The 23,288-nt window shown below is 37.6% G+C and overlaps 3 protein-coding genes across 8 annotated transcripts in view; 1 reads left to right on the top strand and 2 right to left on the bottom strand.

The window, feature by feature from the left end:
- Positions 1-946, bottom strand: part of slc25a47a (solute carrier family 25 member 47a) — a 32,777-nt gene extending 31,831 nt beyond the window's left edge. For 2 of the 6 annotated variants that reach the window (XM_077240263.1, XM_077240264.1), the window contains exon 1: positions 459-944. In XM_077240263.1, the coding sequence (XP_077096378.1) occupies positions 459-495 (37 nt within the window). In that variant the 5' untranslated portion in view covers positions 496-944. Of the gene's footprint in view, positions 1-458 lie in introns of all 6 variants that reach the window. The other 4 variants (XM_077240262.1, XM_077240267.1, XM_077240266.1 and 1 more) reach the window with 3 other exon arrangements.
- slc25a29 (solute carrier family 25 member 29) lies at positions 881-14,561 on the top strand. The gene is made up of 4 exons (XM_077240261.1): positions 881-1,719; positions 6,561-6,604; positions 7,916-7,999; positions 12,210-14,561. The coding sequence occupies exons 1-4, from the start codon at positions 1,692-1,694 to the stop codon at positions 12,972-12,974; spliced, it is 921 nt and encodes a 306-aa protein (XP_077096376.1). The 5' UTR covers positions 881-1,691; the 3' UTR covers positions 12,975-14,561.
- A 219-nt stretch (positions 14,562-14,780) lies between these two features.
- On the bottom strand, positions 14,781-21,696 carry myh6 (myosin, heavy chain 6, cardiac muscle, alpha). Its single transcript, XM_077240260.1, has one exon. It carries the CDS (start codon positions 21,679-21,681, stop codon positions 15,874-15,876), a length of 5,808 nt encoding a protein of 1,935 aa, XP_077096375.1. The 5' UTR covers positions 21,682-21,696; the 3' UTR covers positions 14,781-15,873.
- Positions 21,697-23,288: the final 1,592 nt, after the last annotated feature.

The following is a 23,288-nucleotide window of genomic DNA, read 5'->3' as shown; positions in this document are numbered from 1 at the left end:
TTGCTGTATGTAAACACTGCATCCATGAAATGGTTAAATTGAGACACTTAATGTGTAATGAAACTCCAATATTCATTTCCAATGGTGCATTTAGATTCATTCATCAATAATACTTTGGGATCTTAAATTCTCTGCTGTGTGACGCATTGCTATTTCTGTCTTCTTATTTAGTCTCTTCTCCTATTTATTAATTATTTTCAATTAACTTGTTTTTATTTTCTCCCTCTCTCTCTCTCCCATTGACACATACTGATCAAATGTAGGCTATTATTCCTTGCTTTAATGCAACACCAAGTTCTTTTTATGTTATATAGCCTAAGCCTACATTTTCTCATTGTCTCAAAAACAAAACACCGATAGCAAGAGCATTTAACATATATTCTCTCAAATCATCATTTCTAAATGAGAATTTGCCCAGATTAACTGACAAACAACAGTCTTTAAACTATATAGCCTACCTCCCACTGATCCTGCAAGGAAGTCGGCGAAGTGCATCGTTGAAATTACCTGTCTAAGACATTATTGTTGCTTCTGTTCAGATAAATATTGTGTAATAGAACTGTAAAGGTCGTGGATCAGCGCAGTCTAGCGTTAGCGCTTTTGTAACAGTCCCTCATTCTCACGTGGTTCCGTTGACAGATGCACAGCATGTTCTGATATAAGAGCGATACTGAGAAACTTGCTTTTTACTGACGGTGGTGCATGTTTAATACACGATGTCTGATTTATCATTCAACTTTATTTGACTTTACAACTCATTATTTTGTTATTTCTTTCATGTTAGCTCTTGCCATTACATGTGATTAGTTGCAATGTTGCGCATTTGATGAATAAACCTTTATTTAATTAGTTCGAATTGATTACAGACAGAGTGAATTTATTCGTACACGCATTGTACCATTCGCTTTTAGAAGACAAAAACGCATGCTGATGCAACGCGGAAGAGGAATTACGAGTCCAATGAATCTTTTTGACCTGATTCCTTTCGAAAGATTCTGTTGAATCGATTCGCAAAGCGTTCGCACGAAGTGCGCAAGCTAATAGACGAACTACAATCTAGAAAATATAGCGACAACAACAGGATTATACCACATAATTATTAATCTAAAAAAATGAAACATTTTGTTGAGTAAAAACCGAATCAGTCAAGCAATTCAATGAAATGAAACATCCGAACGAACCGACTCGCTAGCGCTAGCGCTACTACGGCGAAGGAGAACTCGTGAATATTAATTAGGCAACTTCCTATGGCGAAGGATTGGCCACTGAATCTTTAAAACCTAGCGATGACGTCCTTGTTAACCATCCAATAGAAAAAGAATTGACTTGTGAATATTAACAACACGCCTTCGCCCTAGTAAAGAGTCACCGAAGAGAGAAACAGGAATCCTTTTTTAAATCCGCGAGTCGCGATTGGGCGCACACACACACACACACACACACACCTCCTGCATCCATCACAAGCCCGGACACAAATAGACAGTGAAACCCAGGAGGCTGTGGTTAAGCTAGCAGGTGAAATTTTCCACTACGACCTGATTAGTGACTTCGAGTTTGCGCAGAGCTCGTGCACGACAGCGCGTTTCTGCTGCAACTCTCACAGGACAGGCCTGAGCACATCTTACTCCTAAACATCCTAAATATCTTTGAGTTCGTCTAAAGGGAAGGTTTTCTGTCGGCTTGAAGCAGTGATGGACTTCCTTGCTGGCTGTTTAGGAGGTAAGATACATTACTAGTACAGTATACAGTAGAGTACAGTACAGTACATTCATGTCATGTCTGCTGTGTGAATCAGTAGATTAAGACTCGGTTAAGCTCGTTAAGAGGGGCTATTAACCCAGGTCCTATTAACCCAGGTCCTAACCCAGGTCCTGTAACGTTACTGGAGGGGTTGTGTGGCCAGTGGATGGATCAAATTAGATAGACTTGTAATCAAATCCGGTCACTCATATAGTTTAAGTCATGAATAGTTCATATAGTTTATCCTCATAAATCATGCATGTGTATAAAGTTTATTTTGAACTTCAGTTATGTAATGTAATTCCATTCACACATGCTGAATTATTTGTACTGGAGCAGGAAGCCACGTCAAGCAGGACACGTGATACAGTGGAGTTTTTGTTTATTGTATTTCTGAAATGCCTAGTATTAAGATCTATGTAATGTGCTAAAGAGCTAATATAATTGAAGAATTAATATTATGTAATTTGTATCTATCATCTATCTGTCTATTACTTTATTTTTCTTAATATTTGTTTAGCTAGGCTATATATATATATATATTGTTGTTAAGTATTGAACGGTACTTTATGTTGAAGTAGTTGATGTCACGTGATGGAATTCGAAGGAATGGAATGTTACATTGTGACTGATTTATTGTGACGTTCTAAATTTTGTTACAATGTCAACGTTCTTCTGCGAGATGTAAAGATTCTAAAGGCTGTTTATGTTTAAAACCTTTTATAAAATGATGTCATCACCTGTAATGTAGAGTATCTAAACGAATATACACAAATTCAAGGAATGTGTTTCATTTGCTTATGATTTTTTCTTTTATTATTTATTGAACATTCATTATAAATTCTTTTGGAATGCAAATGCATCATAAAGGGTTTAACTGGAAAGATTCCTTTGATCAGACACAAATCTGGATATTGGGTTATGGTGGTCTGGGCCTTCAGGGTCATAAAAACACATTCAGATTCACACAGACTGATTGTCTGAATAGGGCATAGTCAAAGTGAAAGCTTATGATTGATTTTTAAATGAATCTGTAACCTACAAGCCTCCTTGAAGTCCTTCTATTCTCTTGAGCAAATCATAGACATGCTTGAAGTGCTGTGAAATGTGTTTCCCGGAAGATCCCAGAATAACCCCCTGTCCATGTCCCTTAAAACTCCAGGCACACACACACCCCTGCGCGAGCCAATCCAGTGCCGGGACGGGGGCTGCGCCTTCATATCGGCTTGTGTTTCATTTTACAGACGTGAAGATTAAGTGCCTCATAAATGTTGGAACACATGATGGTGGATCAGCCACACCGGTTATGTTTTCCTATGTTTATAAATGATGTGCAGACCTGCCAACGCATGTGCGATGTGTCACTCTAAACAAACTTCGCTGAAACCTCTGTGTATGCGCAGTGCTCAAATCAAGCAACAGCGAAACAAGAAGAGTTCGACCTATCATAGCCTTCGGTTCATTCCACAAATAGCAAGCGGGATTGTTTGACCAATGCATAATTCCTATCATTATAAAGAGACTGTGACAGCAACAGTACAGTGTTACAGTAGTACAGTATTACAGTAGCATGGTAGTACAGTATTACAGTAGTACAGTATTACAGAAGTACAGTATTACAGTAGCACAGTAGTACAGTATTACAGTAGTACAGTATCACAGTGGTACAGTAGTAAAGTAGTACAGTATTACAGTAGCACAGGTGTACAGTATTACAGTGGTACAGTAGTACAGTAGTACAGTATTACAGTAGCACAGGTGTACAGTATTAGAGTAGTACAGTATTACAGTAGTACAGGTGTACAGTATTACAGTAGTACAGGTGTACAGTATTACAGTGGTACAGTAGTACAGTATTACAGTAGCACAGGTGCACAGTATTAGAGTAGTACAGTATTACAGTAGCACAGGTGTACAGTATTAGAGTAGTACAGTATTACAGTAGTACAGGTGTACAGTATTACAGTGGTACAGTGGCACAGTAGTACAGTATTACAGTAGCACAGGTGTACAGTATTAGAGTAGTACAGTATTACAGTATTACAGTAGTACAGTATTACAGTGGTACAGTAGTAAAGTAGTACAGTATTACAGTAGCACAGGTGTACAGTATTACAGTAGTACAGTATTACAGTAGCACAGGTGTACAGTATTAGAGTAGTACAGTATTACAGTAGTACAGTGTTACAGTAGTACAGAGTTACAGTAGTACAGTATTACAGTAGCACAGTATTACAGTAGTACAGTATTACAGTCGAACAGTAGTACAGTATTACAGTAGTACAGTATGACAGTAGTACAGTATTACAGTAGTACAGTATTACAGTAGCACAGTAGTACAGTATTACAGTAGTACAGTATTACAGCAGTACAGTATTACAGTAGTACATTATTACAGTAGTACAGTATTACAGTATTACAGTAGTACAGTATTACAGTAGTACAGTATTACAGTAGCACAGTATTACAGTAGCACAGTATTACAGTGGTACAGTAGTACAGTATTACAGTAGCACAGGTGTACAGTATTACAGTGGTACAGTAGTACAGTAGTACAGTATTAAAGTAGCACAGGTGTACAGTATTAGAGTAGCACAGTATTACAGTAGTACAGTGTTACAGTAGTACAGAGTTGCAGTAGTACAGTATTACAGTAGCACAGTATTACAGTAGTACAGTATTACAGTAGTACAGTATGACAATAGCACAGTATTACAGTAGTACAGTATTAGACTAGTACAGTATTACAGTAGTACAGTATTACAGTAGTACAGTATTACAGTAGTACAGTAGTACAGTATAACAGTGGTACAGTAGTTAAGTATTACAGTAGTACAGTATTACAGTAGTACAGTATTACAGTAGTACAGTATTACAGTAGTACAGTATTAGACTAGTACAGTATTACAGTAGTACAGTATTACAGTAGCACAGTATTACAGTATTACAGTAGCACAGTATTACAGTAGCACAGTAGTACAGTATTACAGTATTAGAGTAGTACAGTATGACAGTAGCACAGTATTACAGTATTAGACTAGTACAGTATTACAGTAGCACAGTATTACAGTAGCACAGTAGTATAGTATTACAGTATTAGAGTAGTGCAGTATGACAGTAGTACAGTATGACAGTAGTACAGTAGTACAGTATTAGACTAGTACAGTATTACAGTAGCACAGTATTACAGTAGCACAGTAGTACAGTATTACAGTAGTACAGTATTACAGTATTACAGTAGTACAGTATTACAGTAGTACAGCATTACAATGGTACAGTATTACAGTGGTACAGTATTACAATGGTACAGTATTACAGTAGTACCGTATTACAGTGGTACAGTATTACAGTGGTACAGTATTACAGTATTACAATGGTACAGTATTACAGTAGTACAGTATTACAATGGTACAGTATTACAGTGGTACAGTAGTACAGTGGTACAGTATTACAGCAGTACAGTATCACAGTGGTACAGTAGTACAGTATTACAGTAGTACAGTATTACAATGGTACAGTATTACAGTGGTACAGTAGTACAGTATTACAGTAGTACAGTATTAGAGTAGTACAGTATTACAATGGTACAGTATTACAGTGGTACAGTAGTACAGTATTACAGTATTACAGTATTACAGTAGTACAGTATTACAATGGTACAGTATTACAGTAGTACAGTATTACAATGGTACAGTATTACAGTAGTACAGTATTGCAATGGTACAGTATTACAGTGGTACAGTAGTACAGTATTACAGTAGTACAGTATTACAGTAGTACAGTATTACAATGGTACAGTATTACAGTAGTACAGTATTACAATGGTACAGTATTACAGTAGTACAGTATTACAATGGTACATTATTACAGTAGTACAGTATTACAATGGTACAGTATTACAGTGGTACAGTAGTACAGTATTACAGTAGTACAGTATTACAGTAGTACAGTATTACAATGGTACAGTATTACAGTAGTACAGTATTACAATGGTACAGTATTACAGTGGTACAGTAGTACAGTATTACAGTAGTACAGTATTACAATGGTACAGTATTACAGTGGTACAGTATTACAATGGTACAGTATTACAGTGGTACAGTAGTACAGTATTACAGTAGTACAGTATTACAGTAGTACAGTAGTACAGTATTACAATGGTACAGTATTGCAGTGGTACAGTATTACAATGGTACAGTATTACAGTGGTACAGTAGTACAGTATTACAGTAGTACAGTATTGCAGTAGTACAGTATTACAGTAGTACAGTATTACAGTGGTACAGTATTACAGTTGTACAGTAGTCACGAGTCACGGTAAACCTGTTCGGGTGGATGTTTTACTGTACTGTTTACTGTAGTACGTGTTGTTGTTGTTTTTGGCCGAATGAAGAAATCAAAGATAGATATACAGTAAATACGAATGTTGTCCTTGTTTTGGTTTGATTATGACCAGTGTTTATACTAAAATACTGCCTTAACAGGAATTCAGCCATAATTTAGATATCAATATCCCTTTCCAGCCGTATTCTGTGGCTGGTTACATAATTACATAAACATAGTGTGCAGGTTAGCAAAGATTTTAATATATATATATATATATGAAAAATAAAATATAATGTATTTATATACATCAATGCATAAAAACATACAAATTAAATATATATATTGTGGTGAATGCTGCGTGCTGATTGGTCAGGGCTTTGGTCTCGATCATGTGACGTGTGTCTTTGAACGTGTTGGGTCGAGTGGATTATCACGGGTCCTCATGCTTTCAGAATTCAGTGTTATTGTCATAAATCTTGTGTGTTTGTGTTCAGGAGCTGCTGGCGTTCTCGTCGGACACCCGTTCGACACTGTGAAGGTACGTCATCTTCAACACGAGTCCGTCAGCTGACCTGCTGTTGATCTCTGAAACACAGAGCAAACAGTCATCGCTGCTATTTCTGGCTGATGTGTAACGGAGCGAGGTTGTTGTGTGTCGGGACACTCGATCATATCCGTGTCATGCTGAACTCTGGGACTTCTGACGCTAAATAAATCATTTTGTGAAAGCACATGATACCAGCTGTGTGCTCACAGTTAATACTAGTGCTACTAACTAAAAGCAGTGATGCTGCTAACTTAGGGATGATATGTTTTGAAATGTCAGTTGCCTCATTTATATGTGTAATAATAAAAAAAAAGATATATATTTTTATATATATATATATATATATATATATATATATATATATATATATATATATATACGTATTTTATATTCGTATAAATGCATATACATTTGTAAATGAACATTAGTTAGATGATTTTTTATTTAATTTTTATATAATTATTGAGAGCTTTATAAAAACAAAAGTCTCACCATGTCCCAAACACAATTATAATGTTCTCAATATACTTTTATGAAGCCGATATGACGGACTTGCGCTGCACATGTTTTTCATTTTTTCATTCATTATTTATTGGCTTTAATATATCAACCACATTTTCTAGAAATTTTTACATTTTCCTAAAAGATTTTTAAAATTTTATAATATTGAATAATAAGATATTTATATATATATATATATATATATATATATATATATATATATATATATATATATATATATATATATATATATATATATATATATATTCAGTAAGTTAGCATATTTAGTTGGTAGACTAGTGTGTATATATATTTTTTTATTTTTTTATTATAAATTATTATAAAAATCTTTTGGTTCAACTGTTCATATTAAAGCATTATATCTAATGCAAATACATGTTTAAAAAAAAAAGTAAAACACTCTCTGCTTCATTTGTATGTTTGTTTTAATTGTTTATGTATTATTTGTTTTGAGGCTTCTTTCTTATTTTTTTGACTGTCTTTTACTTGTCTTGAATATTCAGGCCGCACTATGAAAACCTTCATGGCAGAACTTAAGATAATAAGTGAACGATTACATTGTTTTTTAATAGGTATAGTGTATAACCTTTTTTACAGGTTTATACATGGTTATATTAATTTTTATCCAGTGACAGTAAGTTTGTTGTAGGATTTCTTCTTACAAAGTTTAAAACTACAGCTTTTCCCACAACCAGCCGTGGTTTTTGAATGCTGTGTGTTTGATGTGTTGTCGTAGTTTAATAAACACTACAGGTGTGTGTGTGTGTGTGTGTGTTGTAGGTTCGACTGCAGGTTCAGAGTGTGGATAAACCTCTTTATCGAGGAACCGTTCACTGCTTCCAGTCCATCATACGGCAAGAGTCCGTGAGTCCACACTTTTATATTCTTCTCTTTAATGCATGTTTATGTGTGTAACACTAAGCTGAATTATGACACTAGGATCTTTCTACAGAATCAGTCTCATATTTAATGCAGTTTGCATCAATAATCCTGTTACTTTCCTGTTTATTCCTGTGAAGCTGCTTTGAAACAATTTTTACTGTGTAAAGTACTAAATATGCTCTAAATGTGACCATAAGGCGTACACACACACTGCTGTTCAAACGTTTGGGGTCGGTAAGATTTTTAATGTTTTTAAAAGAGTCTCTTCTGCTCACCAAGACTGCATTTATTTGATTAAAAATACAAAACAAACCCAGTAATATTGTGAAATATTATTATAATGTAAATCAGCAGTTTTCTATGTGAATATATAGTAAAGTGTAATTTATTCCTGTGATCAAAGCTGAATTTTCAGCATCATTACTCCAGTCTTCAGTGTCACATGATCCTTCAGAAATCACTATAATATGATGATTTGATGATCAAGAAACATTTATGATTATTATCAATGTTGAAAACAGACATATTTTTTATGGAAACCATGATAGATTTTTATTTTTTCATGATTATTTGATGAATAGAAAGTTGAAAAGAACATCATTTATTTGAAATAGAATCTTTTGTCACATTATAAATGTCTTTATTGTCACTTTTGATCAATTTAATGTGTCCTTTCTGAAGAAAAGTATTAATTTCTTTAAAAAAAAACGTATTGACACCAAACTTTTGAACGGTAGTGTATATTAAGATATTATACACATTTACTTTATGATTTTCTGTAAAGCTGCTTGTGTTTTTTCACTATATATATATATCAAAAAAAAGCTTGGGGTCAGAAAATATATATTTTTTAAGAGATTTATATTTTTATTCAAAAAGTATCCATTACTGTCAAAAGTGACAGTAAAATGTATCAATGTTCCCACAAAAAACATTTGAAGCAAACAAAAACACTGATAATAATCATAAATGTTTCTTGAGCAGCAAATCATCATATTATAGTGATTTCTGAAGGATCATGTGACACTGAAGACTGGAGTAATGATGCTGAAAATTCAGCTTTGATCACAGGAATAAATTACACTTTACTATATATTCACATAGAAAACAGATGATTTAGATCAGAGTAATATTTCATATTTTGACAATTTTGTTGTATTTTTGATCAAATTAAAGCAGCCTTGCTGAGTAAGAGACTCTTTTAAAAACACACTTTTGAACAGTAGTTTATATATAAATTAAATGTATTATTATATTACTTAGTTAAATGTTTAAGGAATTATACAGTATATTTGAGTAAAATAAGAAGCTCCATATTACTAAGTTTTTCCCCTCTGTTCACTCTGACACCAAAACCCAAATCTGCGTCACGTATGTGAGAAAATCTTCAATCTAGGTCACATTTATCTGCGGTGGAAGCCTTTATTTCTGCAGCGCTTCATACAGTCAAACTGGTCTCAGAGCAGCTTCACAGTAATCAACAGGGAAATAACAGACTCAGTGAATCAAACTTTATAAGAATATATGAGAGTTATTAAAATTCTGCTCTAAAAAGACAATAGTGTCATTATGGAGCTCCCCAGACAGCGTAGTGTCGGCCCAGATCCGGCCCACATCCGCTACGTGTGGATTCAACGTGTACCACACTGCAGAAAATGCTTTTCTTACTCAGTATTTCTGTCTTGTTTCCAGTCCAAATATCTAAATATTCTTAAATCAGGATGGATTTACTAGAGGAGTAAAATGCCATGTTTTCTGGGGAAAGAAAATCAAAATGAATTGAGTTTTTTTCTTAAAACAAGCAAAAATATCTGCCAATGGGGTCAGAAAACTTATCTCAATTCAAACGGAAACAATATTATTTTTCTGACCCCGTCGTCAGATCATTTTGCTTGTTTTAAGAAAAAAATATGATATAATATAAATATAATATCTTATGGCATTTTACTCTTCTAGTAAATGCAGGGCGGATGTGGGCCGGATCTGGGCCGACACTATTTTGCTGTCCGCAGGGTTCATACAAGGTGCTTGAAGTACTTGAATTTGACTTGAAATTTTAGTCCTGGAAAACCCTTTTATGAAGACATATTTACAAAGAACTACTTGAAAAGTGCTTGAATTATTGAAAGACAATATATTGGAAATTTATTTAAAGTTTTATGGATGAAACAATCTTTTCTTTCAACAAAAAAATGAACGCTGCAGTCTGTCTGATATAGATATAGAGGCATTTCACACGGCGGTGAGCGTGATATTGCTCATATAAATATCCAAGTATATGATACAGCTTTCATTCTTCAGCTCAATCATATATTCAAGGAAATAAATCAGTTTGATATCTTCGTCTTAGTGTCCTTTCAATGGTTGAAGTTTCCACAGTCATTGCATGTGCTGCACTTTATTATGTAGCCTACCATTTTGTTTTATTAGTTTATTTTTAGTTTTAGAATTTACAAGATAATAAAGAAAGATATTGTTTGATAAATGAGATTCTGATTGTAGTCCTAGTCAAGAAATGTTTATTTTACAGTATCTGTAGGAATCCTGTGTCTGAGTAGTTTAGTTCGGCTCCTCTATAATCGTGTTGTTATTCAGCTGGACTCGATGTTGATTCTTCGAAGACCGTTTTTTGACCCAGGGAAACCTGCTTTACTGTTAAAACCATTCGGTTCACAAGGCTACGTGTAAGCTTTAAATAATTCTGTATTATACATTTTTGAGGCCAAACAAGTAATTTGTTGAGGCCAATTTGTAAAGAAAGACTACACGCCTGCGCACATATATAATCAAACGCGCATATCTATAGACTAGACACGTGATACGCATGTGCACAGCGACAGCGTTTCCACAAGTTTGCGCAGAGATTACCTTTTATTCAAGGTTTGTGTTTTCTAGCATCAAACGCTGTTGTGCGAGTGAGCGGCCGGAGCGCGTTCAGGGTTTTCTGTTAGAACGGTGTCGTGTTAGCGGTCCATAAGTTAATAACTAATGATATATGAAGCACAAAATTACTATGTTAATACTGCTAATAGACACAGGTGAATCATTGCCATTTAGCATTGCGATCACATGGGTGTTTGAATTGAGATCATGATCTTTTGACGATGAATCGTGCAGGTCCACAAGTAACACAATGAATTAAATGTAAAATTTTAAAGTATAACGGTAAAATAGTATTTTTTTGTAAAACGTACCCCTTCTTGTTTTAACATCGAAAAACATGTATTTACAGTGTACTTTGTGATTCAGTTTGATTCAGGGAAATGTGATTAAATTCAGCGTTGAGTGTTTTTATGTTAGAACGGTGTCGTGTTAGCGGCCCCTAATAGTCCAGTCATTTTACGAAAAAAGGTAGAACAAATTGCAACAGAAGCAAACTCAACGGATTTTGTATCCTCAATATTCCCTGAGTAAGGAAAAAGCCCTTTTTTTGAATAGGGTAAAAACGTTAACCTTTAAATATCATCATGAAAATTATCATGAGTTGATTACTTGTATCAAGACACGCGAAAAATATATTACAAGTTTTTTTAAATTGTTTGTTAACATGGGCAAACGGTGCATAATCTAATTACGTATGTGCTAATTTGCATAAATAACACAACAGATCTAAACATTGGGTGTAGCCAGATGAAAATGTCTTGTTGAATCTTGTTATGGGATTATTGTTATTCTTCTGGCTTTTTTTTCTTACTCAGGACATATTGAGGATACAAAATCAGTTGAGCTTGCTTCTGTTGCAATTTGTTCTAGGTTGACTCCCATTTTGGCTTAAAATGACTGGACTGAAAGTTAATAACTAAGAAGAAAATGTGAGTGGTGCTTGCAGTGGCAAAATTCGCCACTTGGTTGCTAGGGTGTGGTACATGATTGCATACAGGCCAACAAACATGACTGTACGATGTTCTGGTGCTGAGATATGGCTTATTCATATTGTTCAGGTGATTGCTAGGGCGTTGCTAGGGTGTGTTTGTTGTTGCTCGGCGGTTGCTATGGTGTTCTGGGTGGTTGCCAGGGTATTCTGGTTGGTTGCTAGGCGGTGATGATCTTTGCAACGGAAGTGAATCAATCAAAACTAACTTTATCTGGACAAAAACTTTAAATCACTTTAAAGCTGCTCAGAAACGATGTATATTGTTAAAGCGCTGCATAAATGAGTTCAGTTCAATCATTTGCTCCCCCTTTCCCGCAGATGTCTGGCCTTTATAAAGGCATCGGTTCGCCCATGATGGGTCTGACCTTCATCAACGCCATCGTCTTCGGCGTGCAGGGAAACGCCATGCGCCGGCTGGGCGAGGACACGCCCCTGAACCAGTTCCTGGCGGGAGCGGCGGCCGGCACCATCCAGTGCGTGATCTGCTGCCCGATGGAGCTGGCCAAAACCCGGATGCAGATGCAAGGAACGGGCGAGAAGAAGTCATCCTCACGGAAAGTGTATAAAAACTCGTTGGATTGCTTGGCTCGCATCTACCAGCGCGAGGGAATACGCGGCGTCAACAGAGGAATGGTCACGACTCTTATCCGGGAGACGCCAGGATTCGGCGTTTACTTCCTAGCATACGATCTCCTGACGCGCTCGCTCGGTTGCGAACCGGAGGATCCGTATATGATTCCCAAACTCCTGTTCGCTGGCGGGATGTCGGGAATCGCGTCTTGGCTCTCCACGTATCCCGTGGATGTGATAAAATCCCGACTCCAGGCCGACGGAGTTGGTGGGAAGTACCAGTACAGCAGCATTATGGACTGCACGCGGAAGAGCATCCAGCGGGAAGGTTGGAGAGTTTTTACTCGTGGACTGACTTCCACTCTCCTCCGGGCTTTTCCGGTCAACGCTGCGACGTTCGCCACGGTCACCCTCTTCCTTCTGTACGTACGCTCGGACGAAGCTCCTAAAGATTGCGAAACGGCTCCTCATCAAGCGCCGATACAAACGCAAACCCAGCCGTCCAGTCTGTGAGTAACTTCTGCGAGTAACTTATCTTTGACTTAGTTTTGAAGTATAGCACTTCTTGAATCATGGCTGTTACCAATCAAACAGTTGAGCACGTCTGTCCACTGGAAATGCAATCACACAACCCTGTAAAATGACATTTGTAAATATATTTTTTTATATATTTAATAATCGTTCCCTGTTTCTGCCTTACGAGAACAGCTGAAAGTAAGAATTGGCGTCTTGATATTATCACCAGCTGTTACTGTTGGCACCTTTGGTTTTTACTTGGCAGAACTAGAATATTCTGAGAATTAAAAGAGAAACGAGTGTCTAAACAGATTCCTCTTCGGTAACTTTAGTCTGGTTGGACCGCATTTTTAAATCCATGTGAATGAAAGCAAGACTGTAATGTCATAGGTCAAAGTGTAATGGGTCATTTTTTGAGTTTTATAGAGATGTTGTTGTTTTTTTTTGGTTGACTTTCATCTCTTTGTACTCTCAACCCCACCTAGACATTGACAAATGTGCTTCTAGCACTGGGGAATTTAGTCTTTGTTAATCATGATGTTTTTTATTCTTTTACTCCAAACCTGTTTGTAGTTTTCGCTGCTGGTGAAATGGCCTGAAAGGTTGCGAATGCGATGTCTCGGCCCAGTGTTAAACTGATCTCATCTTGTGCAATGAATATGGTAGACAAACACCCAATTATGTTTGCTAATCTTCCCAAAAGTTACTGTTGTCTACTTGAATTGTATTAGCTTAAATAAAACCTAATTTGTTTTGTTTTTTTAAAAGAAGAAAAAAAGACAGAACTAAAGGTTTTTGTCCTCAAATATAAACCTGTCCACCTCAATGCAAGTACTTTCCTCGTCCATGCGTCTCCTGCCCATAGTTTGTGATGTACGATCTACAAAAGGAATGCAATATTTGCATGTTTTCTGTAACTTATTAAATTGTTGGGATATCTGGCCCAGTGTAACTATCTTTACTGCTAATAGAATGAAAAACGAAATACTGTGTTTAAATCACGTCTTTTGATTGATGGAAGCATGTCGGTTGTCTCCGATTTGTACTGTAAATCAATATATATTTTATGTTTGTGTGTATATATATATATATATATATATATATATATATATATTATAATGAGGCTTTAATTTTCTCTGCATATTGAAAGATGTGTGAATGCAATTGATCATGTCAGACTAAAACATGCAATTGGAAAAGAAGCGTATAGAATGGGCTTGCAAAGGCTTTTAAAGAAATGCTGCTCTTTTTGTAATGGTTATGGATTGTATCAAATGTAAATATGTTGTATTCGATAAAAAGGGAAGTTTCGAGAGATGCTTTGAAAACAAAATATGTGATATCTTCTGTGTGAAATGTAAATAACTTGTATTTTACTGAGTTGCAGAAGTGTTGAAATGATTTTAGTTTGAATAGTTTTAGATTTTTCTTCTTCCAGTTTGTCGTTACTGAAGAGATGGTCAAACGTTTGTCCTATTTTTGTATTAAATGCTGCTCCCATTTGAAATGTGGTTGGCCTGAAACTATTTTTAAATTGCTTTTGGTCAGCTAAAATAAAATGTGAAAATAAATGGGATAACTGATGTGTCTTGTCTTTTTTTTTGTTTTCATATATAATTTGTTGCCATATCTTGTAGTGTGATGAATAAGATTTGTGATTTAAAAGTGTTTTCTTTTATTTTGGTTTTAACATGTAAACGCATTTCAAATTCTAAGCAAACATTTTAATCTTGAGTGTTGGTTTTATGTTATTGTTCAATCACATTTGGGTCATAGACTAAAAGGGTTTTTCAAGAATATAAATTTCTTCATGCCTTAAAATAGCTTGAATGTAACTCGACACCCTTGCCTCATTTAGTATGCACGGTTCTATGAATATGCAAATGAGCCCCGCCTCCACTCACTCACTCACTCAGAGATCCACTCGTTGACGATCACACGTTGATCTGATTGGTTACAAGGTAGTTTGTGACGTCAGAAACGCCAGCGATTTCAAAGCGTGTTTTTGAGACTGTCTTTGGTTCACTGCAGTTTTAAGGAGAAAATACTCAGTAATGCTGTCGACTTTACACATGATTTGTCTAAAAGCATATTAAAAACACATATTTTGTGTAAGGAAGTGAAAATCATTTCAAAATATAGTAATTTAATATGATCACTTATTCTTTTCTATATTTTAATAAGTACAGGTAAGAATAAGTATACATTCTTTATATTTTACATAAATATGTTACTCTGAATGACGTTTGCAAAAAATAGAGAATATTGTCATTGTTCCCATAATTGCAATGTTTTCAGTATTAGTCTGTATCATTAAATTAGTTTTAATAATATTCCTGAGTAAATGGCAGAAGCAGATGTTAAAAAATTATAAGCATTTTATTTGACTGTTCTGATGCTCCCTGTCACTTTTACACTGAATGACCTCTAACTGCATATTCGGGACAAAAGTCCCCTGGTTATTTAAATATTTTAAAAAAAAACAGTAAGACATGTTTTCTAACACAGCAAACACTTATTTGAAAATGCCAAGAAAACAAATATTGGCATTTTATGTTTATTTAAAGATGTAATGGTAAAATCAAAGTCCAGACTATTAACGCTGACTGACAATTTTACACTTTGGATATTTTTCTCATGAAAGTTATTTGAAACATGAAAGTAGACACTTGCTTTTAATTATTGCTTTATTTTTTTATGTATACAAAATCACTTTAGTAAATTTAATTTGATGCGGACACCAAAATGGGTGCCCATTTACGGTTTGACTAATGTTTAAAGCTTTAGAGGTTTCCAGGAACAATTGTAAAATAAGGTGTACTTGTAGATGTGCTAATCTTAAAACTAGTGAAGAAACAAATCTAGGTGTGATTACACAACTACTCAAGACTGAACATTACTCATCCAGGGACTTTTTTCCAGGCACTCCATCTCTTGTTTTCGCACGCAGTTTGTTTACTTGAGATTCTGCGATGTCTGCACGCTCTTCTGCCTCTTCTAGCTCGTGCTGCAGTTTTCGTAATTTAGCCAAGTTGGCATTTGCCTGTTCCTCGGCTTCCTCGGCAGAGCGTTTGTAGGATTTTACTTTCAGTTGTAGCTTGTCCACCAAGTCCTGCAGCCTTGCCAAGTTTTTGCGATCCTCGTCTGTCTGATAAGTCAGCTCCTTAATGCGTCGATCATACTTTCTCACACCTTTGATGGCCTCAGAGCCTCGCTTTTGCTCCGCGTCCAACTCATTCTCAAGGTCACGGATACGTGCCTCCATTTTCTGTAGCTGCTTTTTTCCTCCTTTCATAGCGACTTGCTCGGCTTCATCAAGACGGTGCTGTAGGTCCTTAATGGTCTGTTCCATGTTCTTTTTCATCCTTTCAAGGTGTGCACAAGTGTCTTGTTCTTTCTTCAACTCCTCCGCCATCATAGCGGCATCAGTGATGGCTTTTTTCGCCTTTTCATCTGCATTGCGGTTCTCTTGCACCAGCTCCTCCATTTCATTTTGCAACTGAAGCAGATCTGATTCATGCTTTTTCTTTTGGTTAATGAGGTTAGTGTTTTGGGAGTTCAAGAGTTGCATTCTCTCAGTTGCTTCAGTAAGTTCTTGCTCTGCTAGTTTGCGAACCCTCTCGGTCTGTTCCAGCACGGCTCTCAGTTCTTCTAGTTCTGCTTGAATCAGGTTGTTCCTCCGCTCCAACAGGGCAGTGTTTTCTTTGAGATCATCATTAATGTGAAGTGTATCGTCCATCTGGAGTTGAGTGTCTTTTAGGCAAGACTGGATTGTCTTCAGATGCTTCTGGGCATCAGATGCCTGTCTGTTGGCCTGGCTTAATTGAATTTCCATTTCATTAAGGTCTCCCTCCATCTTCTTTTTTACTCTCAAGGCTTCATTACGGCTTCTTGTCTCTGCCTCAAGAGAAGCCTGCAAGGACTCAACCATGCGTTGGTAGTTTCTTTTAGCTTGTTCCATTTCCTCATCCTTCTCAGCCATCTTATGCTCAACATCTGCCTTCATTTGGTTGAACTCCAGCTGAGCTCGTAGGATCTTACCCTCTTCATGCTCAACTGAAGCATCAGCTTCTTCTAGCGCGGACTGCAACTCGGCTTTCTCCTGTTCCAACTGTTTCCTCAGTTTTTCTAACTCATGAACACTCTTCCTTCCTTCCCCCACTTGATCTGTCAAGTCAGAGATTTCCTCCTGTAGATTCTTGTTTTCCCTCTTGATGGTCTCTAGATGATCTAGAGCTTCTTCATAGGAATTCTTTAGCTTAAAGAGCTCGGTACTCAAGCTGCGAGCTTCCTTTTGCGCTCCCTCGAGCTCACATTGTGACTCTTCATACTTTTGTTTACACTCGGCGATTACTTTGTCGAATGATCTCTGTTTTTTGTCCAGGGCGGCAGACGCTGCATTTGACCGTTCGAGGTCTAGCATCAGATCTTCAATCTCATTTTGTAGCCTATGTTTTGTCTTCTCAAGAGAAGAACACTTTGCATTCACTGCTTCCACTGCGTCCTCTGCTTCTTGCAATTTTTGAACAAGTTTCTTTTTGGCTTCCTCCAGTTCCTCAGTCTTCTGAATTCCGTCCGTCTCATACCTCGCCCTCCATGTTGCTACCTCTGTATTGGCCTTTGATAAGGCTCGTTGGAGCTCAGCTTTTGCTTCTTGTTCCTCTTCGAATTGCTCTCTTAGTAAGTCACAATCATGGCGGGCTGACTGTACAGCGTGAGCAAGAGCATTTTTTGCTTTCACCTCTTCCTCAAGTTGCCTCCTCAGATCTTCAAGTTGCTGTGTGTAGGAAGTCTTTCCTCTAGTGAGTTGGGAAATCAGACATTCCTTCTCCTCCATTTGTCGTCCAAGTTCCCCGTTTTCAGTCAGCAGCTTGGCTTTCTGGGTGGACAAATCATTAAGAGCTCTCTGGGCTTCTTCACATTTCGACCTATGCTCATTCATCTGATCTTCCAGTGAACGGCACATCTTTTCAAGATTTACCTTGGCCTTTACAACGCTCTCCATGTTTGAGGAAAGGTCATCCAATTCCAGCTTCAATTCAACTTTGTCTTTCTCTAACTTTTGTTTTACCCTTTGCAAATTGTCAATCTGTTCCCCTAGTTCAGCAACACTGTCTGCATGCTTCTTCCGAAGAGAGGCGGTAGTGGTCTCATGCTGAAGGGTGGATTCCTCGAGGTCCCGCCGTAACCTCTGAAACTCAGCCTCCCTTTTTTTACTGAGTTCTACCTGAACAGATGTTGCCCCACCTGCCTCCTCCAGGCGCTCGCTGATGTCTTCCAGTTCTCGGGAAATATCAGATCGCTGTTTCTCCACCTTTGCACGAGCCGCACGTTCCGCATCCAGCTCCTCCTCCAGTTCTTCGATTCGAGCTTGATTTTCTTTTAATTTTTTCTGCAACTGCACTGAAGCCGTTTGCTCATCTTCAATCCTTCCATTCAGCTGATTCATTTCAAAGTCTTTCTTTTTAAGTTTTTCCTCTAGCTGCTGTTTATCATTCTCCAAATCCATAACATTCTCCTGAGTCAGTTTTACATCTCCTTCTAGTTTTCTCTTGCTGCGCTCCAAGTCCATCCTAACTTTTTTTTCCTGTTCCAATGAGCCCTCAAGGTCATCCACCTGTTGTTCAAGCTTAGCTTTAGCTTTTGTCAATGCATTGACTTTGTCCTCCTCACTTTGAAGGTCATCCAGTGTTTGCTGGTGAGCCTCTTGTAGAGCTTTTTTCTCTTTGGTGAGTTTCATTATGTTTTCATCAAGGGATGCCATTTCCTCAGTCAGATTCTTTACTTTGTTCTCAGTGGCATGTTTTTCCTTTTCGACCTTGGCCAGTGTCAGCTCCAGGTCATCTATATCTCTCTTGAGCTCTGAACACTCATCCTCCAACTTGCGTTTCTTTGCTGTGAGGTCTGCATTTATCTCTTCCTCGTCCTCTATACGTTCTGACAGCTCTTTGACTTTGGCTTCTAGCTGGATCTTGCTTTTTATGAGCTGTTCGCATCGTTCCTCTGCGTCAGTTAGGGTGTCTTGCTCAGATTGCAGCTGAAGGAACACGTCATTCTTCTCTTGAAGCAGACTGACCATTTTCTCTTCTAACTCTTTCCTCCTGGCCTCAGATTTCTCCAAAGCTTCCTTTAACTTATTGAACTCGTCTTTCATGTTTGCCATCTCCTTTTCAGACTCAGCACTCTTTAGCAAGGGTTTTATCTTAAAGAATAATTTCATCCACGGCCAGTTTTTCACACCGAGGAAGGAACGAAGGTTCCACTGAATGACCATGAGGGCATCTCTGCGCTCCACCAGTTTCTGGTACTCGACTCTCATCAGTAAACCACGAGTGTAAGCTTGGATCCCGGTGAGGATACGAGCGAGTTGGTCATCTCGCATCTCCTCTAACGTACCGAGCAGGCCAGCTTTAAAAAATACTTTTGTGTGGCCAAATTTGTATTGCGTGTGGTCAATGTTTAGTGAACCCAATAGCTTCTCGGCACTCTTCTTGTTCTCAAGGAACTGGCCTTCTGGGATGGCAGATGCATTTAGGATTCTGTACCTCTGTTTGAAATCCCCATAGAGGATTCTGTTTGGGAATCCTTTTCTGCAAATCCTAATACCCTCTAGTACACCATTGCAGCGAAGCTGGTGCATGACCAGGCAGTTATCCATGATTCCAGGAATCTTGCTCTCATTTGGAATCAAACAGCGAACAAAGTGTGGGTGTGTGGTTTTCAGATTGGTCATTAATTTGTTGAGGTTTTCTCTGTGCAGGGCAGACACTGTCTGAAAAGATGACCCCTTCTTCTTGGCCCCTTTCCCACCTGACTTTTCAGATGCATCTCCTGCATAACTTGAGAATAGAAGACTCAGCAATTTCAAAGAAGACTTCTGATAGAGCCCAACTACTGTTTCATTCAGTGGGTCTCTGTTTTTCACCAGCCAGCCAGCAATATTATAGTCAACAGTACCTGCATAATGGGCTAATGCAAAGTGTGCCTCTGCCTTTCCCTTCACAACTCGTGGCTTCTGGAAAATGTTTGTCTTGCCCAGGTGGTTGTCATACAGCTTTGCTTTGAAAGTCTGATCGCTGGCCTTTGGAAACATGCACTCTTCCTCCAGAATGGACATGATCCCTAGGGGTTTCTCAATCAATTCGATGCAGGCTTGCAGATCCATCCCGAAGTCAATAAACTCCCAATCAATTCCCTCTTTTTTATATTCCTCTTGTTCGAGGACGAACATGTGGTGATTGAAAAACTGTTGCAGCTTTTCGTTTGTAAAATTGATGCAGAGTTGTTCAAATGTGTTGAAATCAAAGATCTCAAAGCCTGCTATGTCTAGCACACCAATGAAATGCTGGCGATGTTGCTTGGTTTCAAGGGAATGGTTAATTCTTACCACCATCCAGTTGAACATTTTCTCATACACTGACTTGGCCAGTGCACCAACAGAGTAATACACTTGGTCCACGCTCTGTCCTTTTGTAACATACTCATTGCCCACCTTGACCCTTGGATGGCAGAGTCCTTTGAGAAGGTCAGCAGAGTTCAGCCCCATTAGATAAGCTGCCTTATCTGCATCTTCAGTGCCGTCAGGCTCTGCCTGCTCTTCACGCTGTTTCTGCTTGAATTTCATATTGCCGTAGTGCATGATAGCACCTGTCAGCTTGTAGACTCCCATCTTCTCTTCAGATGTGAAGCCAAGTACATCAAATGCCTGGTCAGTACCAATCAGCTCCTCGTTGTCATTGATGGATGCGACGGTTACTTCTCCTTGGGAGATGAAAGAGTAGTCATATGGATTATTAGTTATCAACAGCATGTCCAGCAATTCAGGCTTTTCATTGGACAGTATTTGGAAGAAAATATGGTAGTTCCTCTCAGACTTCAGCTGAAAGGTCACTCGAGACTTCTCCAGCAGGTATGTTTCGATATCAGCTGAAGCGAGTTTCCCGCTCGTCCCAAAATGAATGCGGATGAATTTCCCAAAGCGAGATGAGTTGTCATTTCGCAGTGTTTTAGCATTGCCAAAAGCCTCCAGTGCAGGATTAGCCTGAATAATCTGATCTTCTAGGGTTCCCTTGCCAGAGTCTTTCTTTCCAGTCGCTCCACCAGCGGCAGCAATGCTTGCAAAATACTGGATGACCCTCTTGGTGTTGACAGTCTTCCCAGCACCGGATTCTCCAGTGATGAGTACAGATTGGTTCTCCCGATCGGTTAACATGTATTGATAAGCATTATCCGAGATAGAAAAGATGTGAGGTGGGGCCTCTGTTCTTTTCTTACCTCTGTAGGCAGCGACTACTTCTGAGTCGTACACAGGTAACCACTTGTAAGGGTTGACCGTGACACAGAACAGCCCTGAGTAGGTGTAGATCATCCAGGCTGCGTAACGCTCTTTGAGGTTGAACAGCACTGCAGGCTCGTGAAGGAAAGTGAGCATCGCCATGTCTTCGATTTTATCGAATTTCGGCGGGTTCTGGGGATGGACGTCTCCATCCTTGACGGTCACTGTTCTCCCATCTTCAGTGTTAACAGTAGCCTTCCCTCCTTCCTTGCTCACAATTTTCCCCTTCATAAACTCCACCTTTTCATCCACAACAAAGCATTCGGTCTTGATGTCAAAGGCTCTTGTCTGAGCTTCGAGACGCTCTTTATCCGACTTCCTCAGGAAGGGAGCAGCCTTTCCGAACTGTGCCATCAGAGCATCACCCATAGTGTCTGCTTGATATTTCCAGGTGCTGTGAGAGTTGATGAACACCCCTCGGCTGAGGAAACTTTAGAGTCACAAACCCCTACTGCTTGGTTTTTATAGAGGCTATCAGAGATCCAAATAAGGATGTGAAAGGAAAGAACACAAGGACAGGAATTATCAAGAGTTAAAAGAAGTGTGGGGTCAGCAACACAACCTTTAGTTGTTGATATCCTTATATAGAAAACTAACACCACCTTGGTTGTTTCCATCCTTTAAATATATCAGACATTCCTCTAACATTAGGCATGATCGTCAAATTTTGCTTGTAATTAATGTGGTTACTTTTTAGATGTTTCTATATAACAAATTAGCATTGTTATGTGATTTTTTTTTTTTTTTAACACCAAGGGGTCCAAAGTCTGAGACCAGTCTTGTTTTTTTTGTTTTGGTCAAATTGTCATATTATTTGTAATAAAAATATGCAAAATATTTAATATGTTCTTTTCTCGTCTCTGATTTTTGGACCCCATTGTGTTTTCGTTCATGCAAGATTTGTTTTTCTTTGAAAGAATGTAAAACTAGTATTCAGCAAGGATGCATTACATTTATCAAAAGTAACAGTTAACACATTTAAAATTCCATTCTTCAAAGAATCCTGGAAAATAAAATGTATTACAAAAAAAAAATGAAGCAGCACAGCCGTTTTTCAAAATTGTTAAAATATTACTTTAGTAGCAAATGAAAAAGGATCATGTGACACTGAAGACTGGAGTAATTATGCTGAAAATTCATGTTACTATATAATCACATAGAATAATATTTCACTATTTTTACTGTATTTTTCATTATATAAATGCAGCCTTAGTGAGAAGTGACTTCTTTCAAAAACATAAAACATTACTCCCTCCCCCACCCCCCACACACACACATAAAAGCAATAATAATATAAGAAAATATTGTGTATGCAATGCTAAACAAAAAACAGATCATGTAATGTTAAAGAAAAAGCTGCTGTGCTTTAATGGGAGTTGAAAGTCAGGAATCTGTTTGGCTTTTATCTGTGTTTGGCTTTATCGAAGGTCCTGTGATAGAGCTGCAGACACCTCGCCATGAAGGACATCTCGACTCATCTCCACTCAAAAACACCCTTGAAATAGAACGCAAGAATGAAAAGAAGTCTGTTCCTCTTCTATTATCTGCCTTCACTGAGCCTCACTTATGAAGCAAGAAACAAAACAGTGCAACTCATCTGTAACTTAAAATCCTCCATTCAATTCAATTAAAACTGTTTAATGAATGACGTACACACTTATTTCATGAATTAAGGCCAGTACTCCTAGTAAAATGGTGTAAGATTTTACTATACCGCATTCACTGAAAATAATAACTTAATTAAACTTAATAACAATTTGCACAAACATATTTTAAGTACATTTTACTGCTACTACTCTGTACAACTTACCTGTTTTTATCCTGTTATTATGCTTACTATTGAATTACTTCAATTAAATGTAAAACAAATGTTTGTTTATATTACTTAATTATATTTAATTTCACATATAGAATTAAGTAACATCTACTTGCCTAAGTTAAGTAAATTAAAAAAAAAATACTTTTTACTTACACAT

Source organism: Siphateles boraxobius, unplaced genomic scaffold (genome assembly GCF_051911475.1).
Source record: "Siphateles boraxobius isolate OS27281-9 unplaced genomic scaffold, OSU_SipBor_1 222, whole genome shotgun sequence".
NCBI classification, from domain to species: domain Eukaryota; kingdom Metazoa; phylum Chordata; class Actinopteri; order Cypriniformes; family Leuciscidae; genus Siphateles; species Siphateles boraxobius.
This window is presented reverse-complemented; position numbering and strand designations above follow the sequence as displayed.

Coding starts and splice junctions, on each gene's coding strand:
- slc25a29 (XM_077240261.1), top strand. CDS start 1,692: ATGGACTTCCTTGCTGGCTGTTTAGGAG. Junction 6,605..7,915: donor ACCCGTTCGACACTGTGAAG/GTACGTCATCTT, acceptor TGTGTGTTGTAG/GTTCGACTGCAGGTTCAGAG. Junction 8,000..12,209: donor CCATCATACGGCAAGAGTCC/GTGAGTCCACAC, acceptor CCTTTCCCGCAG/ATGTCTGGCCTTTATAAAGG.
- myh6 (XM_077240260.1), bottom strand. CDS start 21,681: ATGGGTGATGCTCTGATGGCACAGTTCGGAAAGGCTGCTCCCTTCCTG.